Genomic DNA, 6,986 nt, shown 5'->3' with positions numbered 1-6,986 from the left:
GAAACCCAAGTGGTAGATATATAAGACAGGGCATTGTAGCAGGGTGCAACAGATTCACAAGTTAGTCTAAACTTGAAGTACCTCAACTCATTCCATTGTTCGTCCACGAAAACAACCAATCACAGTAAGTAGAGTATTTAAACCAATTTTCTGTGTACATGATGCATTGGGCTAGCATGGATGGGATGTTATTTCTGTGGCTATTAGATATTGTGCTAATTCTTCAGAATGTTCCAGTGATGATAGAGGGGACAGAATGAGATAGCGTAAACTTTGCCTAGGCCGTTGACCCTGTGTGAGATGCTGTTGAGAAATGCAGTTCAGATGGCTTTTCAAGGGTAGATGAGGTGATTGTGAGGGTGGCTGGGTTTAGACTACAGCTCATTCCACTAATGCATGGGCTCCTGTGGGAGCCACTGGCTGGCTGGTTGGCTGAGGCTCCAACTCATAATCTAGATAGTATCACTAATGCCTTCCTCATCAATGTCTGGTACTGCATCTCCAAGCCCAGCTCTTCTTTTCAGTTAGAGGGGAGCACTGAGACTAGATGGCTCACTCTGATAGCAGGGAACAAGGGACTTTGGTAGGACTGTCTCATCGCAGAAGGGAAGAGAATGCATTGGGACAGGGAGAGAGATGGGGAGCTTCTTCACTCCCAGTAGAACAGTGAGAAACTGAACTGAGATGGATGGAGCTTACATGTGATAAGTCATGTGTAGGGACATACGAAGATGTTTGTTTTGATCGGGATGAAATGCTTGTCCTATTCTGCTTTGAGAGGAATGTGAATGTTTTTAAAGCCAAGTTTCTGTGGTTGTGGATGTAATGTGTTTTACCGCAGGGACCATGGTTATGATGAAGCTCTCTGCCCTCCTCATTGCCTATTTCCTGGTCATTTGTCAGATGTACAGCTCACATGCAGCTCCAACCAGGTGAGGATCAAAGCACATTATATACACTGTAATGTCCAGTCACTGAAATGTATGTATAGACTACAGGGATGTTAATTTATAGCAATCCCAAAAGGAAACGCCATAGATCCATTGGGATACTTCCATCTTTCTAATAGTAATTGCTGTTATTTCATATATCTTGGCAGCCACACAAATCTTATGTATGCTAATTTAGATTATTTTGTTTTCAGATAACATGATGTGATTACAGAAATCCATACATTACGTTACATTAAATGCCCTCTTCTCAGTAAAATGATCCAATTGGATTACGATATTGTAATCTAATCAATCCGGTGACTCATAAAGCCATTCTATGTATAACTTCCTAATCACTTCTATCCATTTGGAAACAATCCAACTTAATCCCACAGCAATAGGCTAAGATGATTGCTATTGCATGTAGAATATTTCCAAATGGTTGTGGAATGCATGGGTGTTCAATATTCCGGATAGAGTGACCCTGGTCACCGTTCTTACTACAATATTGATTTTGTCATAAAGCTCTAAGTTGGCTACCTGTCAGCTTTCTAAAAGGAAGACTTTTAGCAGATTGTTTTGAGTTTGGCTCGTATCCCTTAAAGCATGAGGAAAGGGCTTTTAGCTGGAGCAAACTCACATAAACTACGTCATACTATTTTCACCAAGTGCTGGTGCAGTTCCAGTCTGATCAACCTAATCGCCTATGTGTTTTCAGAACTGGTTTAGAGTCCATGACAGACCAAGTCACGCTAACTGACTATGAAGCCCGAAGGCTACTCAACGCCATCGTCAAGGAGTTTGTTCAAATGACTTCAGAGGAACTGGAGCAACAAGCCAATGAAGGAAATAGGTAGGTACAGCTCTCCTCATCTCCACAACTTGTTTTAACAACATTCATTTTCATTTTCTCTAGGTTTACTTGGTGTATACTATATGGATCACACATGTTCCTATTATTCAAGAAAACATATAACCCCAAATGTCTTATTAATATGTGGCCAGTCCTTTGCTGCCTCCTATAGCAGTCCGAGCTATGGGTATTTACTAAAGACACAGAGGTATGGACATCGCCCCAAAATCAACAGGGAAATCTATAGTTAAAACATATATTCTCTGTGATTATCTATGCATGGGTTTTTAGAACACTTCATTTTAATGTATTGATTATTTAAGCATTGTTTATGAGAAAGCCTGTTGTGGAATGCTAAATGCTAAATAACCCTAAAGAATGGAAGAAAGCATGGGAATTAGTGCAAGAGGAATGGGATGCATGACAGCAGTTTGTTATAATTTAACTACGATGCTATAAACAGGATTGCCGCATGAGCCTAAGTAACTGAGGTCATTATAGCTATAGACTATTTTCAATTGCCTGTGTTGGACTTGATAGCATGACTTTAAACTGTTATTTTTTTATATAAATGCAAGTAAAAATTGACTTTGAAATGCATGATGTTGGAATACAGTGTTATTACTGTAGCATGTGGATAACAGCAGGATGCATCTGCATGCCATGGTTACTATGAGCCTGTTTCTGCACGTTTGTCTCTCTCTCTAACAGCCTGGATAGACCCATGTCCAAGCGTTGCTCCAACCTCAGCACCTGTGTGCTGGGAAAACTGTCCCAAGAGCTGCATAAATTGCAGACGTACCCCCGCACCAATACGGGAAGTGGCACGCCTGGCAAGAAACGCAGCTTGCCCGAGAGCAACCGCTATGCAAGCTATGGAGACTCATATGATGGAATCTGAGCGGTCCTCCCCTCCATCAGCCCTAGTTAACCTGATCCCTCTGTTCCAGCCTAGCCTGATGATTGCTGATGCATGTGGATCTTGCTTGCTTGACCGACTGCAGAGAAACCTTGATGTCCCGCAATGTCCCTGCTCTCTTTTTCTTTTGTTAAAATCCCCCTTTTTGACAGAGAATAAAATATATAAGTACAAAGCAGAGTCCAATCCTTTAGATTTAGAAAGTGAATAAGCATTTAGTTACACTTCCATATCTTAAGGTGTATGATATCCCTTTACAATACAGATCATTCACAATATATACAAAGTGTTAATCAAAACAAAAATCTTAATCAATGCTTCTTTCAACCGTGACTAGGGTTCTTGTTTAATAAACATATCTTTTTATACCAGAACATATTTTCCATCTTAATTATTCAAGTGAAACAAAGCCTTTTAACATCTTTAATAGTTCACAACAGTTTGAACAATATTGGTGAAGCCCCAGTGTATTTGCTATGTAAACGTAAATTCACAGTACATTTGAGGTAAGTTGAATAACTAATTTGAGCTGAATCTCATTGTTTAGATCTCTGAATGTCTTTATTTTCAATTTGATGATATATATTATACATTTTCTCCAGAAAACAGTAATTTATTACCTTTGTACTTTTTATTGTAATTCATACATTTTGTATCTTTGTAATAAATCCTGAATTTAGGAGAAGTATGTATGACCTGTCCTTTCTTTTCCTAAAAGCAGTGTTACAGCACAGAAGCGTGCGTGCAATACTGCCACATGTGTCACCCACCGCCTGGCTGACTTCCTGAACAGATCAGGAGGAATGGGCAACACTAACTTTGTCCCCACCAACGTGGGCGCCAAGGCGTTTGGACGACGAAGGAGAGACAGCCCCATGACAGCACCTATGTGAATGTGTCAACAGGCCTCAGGGATATGGTATGACAACATTCTACACTCCTCTCTCTTCCCACTGCTGTGCCTCTGACTGTCAACCTCTGTCTGTCTCTACTGTATCTCTAATGCTCTTTCCCCAGCCTCTGTCTTTCCACATCTATTCTACTTTAGTACTTTTCAGACAGTCTCTTTGTAACTTTGCCGGCCTTCAAATTTGGTCTATGTCTTATGGATGAATACAAGTTGGGAGTTAGAGTTCAGTAGAAAGGAGGAGAACCAGTCATTTCCTTCCATTTTCTCTCCCTGCAGAGTATGAGCCCTTTAGTGAGACAACAATACATCCTGTCCTGAACCAACTACAGACATCTGGAAATGACAACTCTTCACTGTTTTAAAAAAACAGCCTTCAAACTACAGGACTGATTTCCTGCACACCTCTTGCATACTCTGTTACCAATATTCATTTGCTCTATAACCATGAGGAGATACAACAACCTAGAAAACATTACAACAAAAAATAAAGAACAAACTTCTGTTATGTCTATTTTCACCAGATCATTACCCTGTACAAGCCAGTTGGTTCTGTCCCGTTTTGGCTTAGAGCACATGTACAGTTTGATCCTGAGTCCCCACCCCTCTTCTCTCCTGTGTCAGCAGCACACTGCAGGGGGGCGGAGACTACATCAAGCTCCGCCCCCACAAGCTTCCCTGACCATGGCTGTGTCTTGTGCCTTGATGTAAACCACTTCTTCACATTTCATTAATTGTACAGTATGTTTAAAGAGTGAAAGGAAAACGACTGAATAATCTAAATATTGTAACAATTGTGAATCTAAGCAAGATTAAAATGTATTTTAGATACATATGGGTCGGTGTACTTGTTTTATTCTGCAATGATCTATCTAAGCCCTTAGATCACAATATCTACTAAGCTAACATATGGAATTGTTTTAAGATGGTCATAAAATGGATAATTTAGCCACTTGATTTTGAATTTTAGGAGCCTGTAGTTATAAAAAAATATATACATAAAAAAATGATTTGATGAAACATTGAATTTAGTCTTTAATGACATAGGCCATAGAAACACATTGAAGACCACGTTTGTATACGGCAAAACAGACAGTCAAATAATAAGGAATACGGTTTTGAAGTGACTGTTCTATATCTGGCAATCTGGTCATGTTATTAGTAGCACATTTTGCCATTTTTACAGCCCGGTATTGGGTTACCTTCAGACTACTCCCCTGAAGCTTGTGTGTGTCTTACAGCAGAACAACCGACACATCCGTGTTAGTTTGTAGCTCTGACTGTTCGGTCTGGACAGTCAGTTTTGTGAGAAGACCTCTTCGAAATGAGGACGTTTGCGAGAGAGAGTTCAGCTTGTGGATGTCGTAGAGCAAACAGTCGATGCTGGCGATGAACCCTGTCATGTGTGTCTTTCGATGGTGGTGACTTGTTAGTTTGTAGCTCAGATGTTCAGGTTTTACATACAATTTCGTGATGATTTTCTTGTCCGGATCCTCTCGTGTAGAGAAAGATTGCTTTCATAAGCCCCATGTTATGGAATAGGCGTAACCTTTATATCAGCGGAAAGAGGGGATTGAGCTACAGCCACTACAAGACATCTCTAGCATAAACACACTTTCCCTTAGATATTCAAATGATGTCACCTTGTGATGCATGGATGCGTCAATCAACTCTTTTAATCGTAAAGAGCAGACAGAGCTGATGGTACACGACATTTAACATTTCCAACATGAGCAGTTTATTATGGTACACGACATTTAACATTTCCAACATGAGCAGTTTATTATGGTACACGACATTTAACATTACCAACATGAGCAGTTTATTATGCTACATGACACTTAACATTACCAACATGAGCAGTTTATTATGGTACATGACACTTAACATTACCAACATGAGCAGTTTATTATGCTACATGACACTTAACATTACCAACATGAGCAGTTTATTATGGTACATGACACTTAACATTACCAACATGAGCAGTTTATTATGGTACATGACACTTAACATTACCAACATGAGCAGTTTATTATGGTACATGACACAACATTTCCAACATGAGCAGTTTATTATGGTACATGACACTTAACATTACCAACATGAGCAGTTTATTATGGTACATGACACTTAACATTACCAACATGAGCAGTTTATTATGGTACATGACACAACATTTCCAACATGAGCAGTTTATTATGGTACATGACACTTAACATTACCAACATGAGCAGTTTATTATGGTACATGACACTTAACATTTCCAACATGAGCAGTTTATTATGGTACATGACACTTAATTAACATCTTCATTTCCAATGTATCATGCTGTATATGCTCAGATCATCAACATAGCCTTGATCACAATGCAGTGTTCCACATTACATCCCAAATATTCTTTAATTGAATTTGACCTAATGGTTACAGAACAAACATCACGCATTTATCCAAATTTAAGAAATGGTATATAGTGTTTATACACTGATCTTTCCAGGACAAAAGCAAAAGGCTAATTTACATACCACAACCAAATCCAGGACCATGTTGATATTGTTTACTCATTCTTACTCCCTAAACACAACACATGAGTACCAACGATACAGAGAACGTAGTCTAAACCAAACGTTCTAGTTGTATTCTCCATTGAACTTATAAAGACATCCTTTTTTCATATTTCATACTGATGTCACCAATAACATGTTAAAAGGTTTCAGATCAATAATGACTTTAATAATGGCACACATAGGTACATATGTTTCAGTAACATAGGCCTCTATGTGGGATCTTGCACTAGTCTATGACTTAGGTATACTGATCTAGAGTATTTTCAGTGTATATGTATAGCCAGGTCCATGCCCAGCCCTGCCAATGTGATTTAGACAGCATCTCCATTAGCTTTGCTTTCCCCCATTTAATCAAGCGCCCGCATGATCTCTCCAAGATACTACGCCCTACACAGCTAAATCACATGTCACAGAGCCACACATCAGCCGCTGGGATAACTATTCTGTTATATTTACATTTAACCAGGAATAAAGAATAGAGATATTTTCATAGCACTGTTATTTTATTGCTTCAGTTATTTTGAGGTTTAATGCATATTCTATGTCGGGGTGAATAAAAAGTGCAGTGATTGACTTTATTAATAATATTTCTGAAATATAATAGGACTGAGCATAAAAGTAATGAAAAGCTTTTCTGGGATACATTAAAACAAATCGAGGGATGGAAAGAGGCTTACAATCCTAGAGCTTCCACATCAGAGTTGTGTATTGGCTTTGTGAGGCAGTGATTTGCACGTAAAATATATTCTGTCATAAAGATGGCGACAGTTACTCTGACCTCTTGTCAACAGATTACAGACACAACTCA

The 6,986-nt window shown here is 39.0% G+C and overlaps 1 protein-coding gene across 5 annotated transcripts; it reads left to right on the top strand.

Annotated features, from left to right (window-relative positions):
* Window positions 1-4,428, top strand: calc1 (Calcitonin-1). Of its 5 annotated transcripts, XM_014175980.2 has the most exons (5): window positions 1-124; window positions 842-932; window positions 1,651-1,785; window positions 3,423-3,623; window positions 3,891-4,428. In XM_014175980.2, the coding sequence occupies exons 2-4, from the start codon at window positions 847-849 to the stop codon at window positions 3,595-3,597; spliced, it is 396 nt and encodes a 131-aa protein (XP_014031455.1). In that variant the 5' UTR covers window positions 1-124; window positions 842-846; the 3' UTR covers window positions 3,598-3,623; window positions 3,891-4,428.
* Window positions 4,429-6,986: the final 2,558 nt, after the last annotated feature.

The sequence above is a fragment of the Salmo salar genome, chromosome ssa26, assembly GCF_905237065.1.
Source record: "Salmo salar chromosome ssa26, Ssal_v3.1, whole genome shotgun sequence".
Taxonomy (NCBI): domain Eukaryota; kingdom Metazoa; phylum Chordata; class Actinopteri; order Salmoniformes; family Salmonidae; genus Salmo; species Salmo salar.
This window is presented reverse-complemented; position numbering and strand designations above follow the sequence as displayed.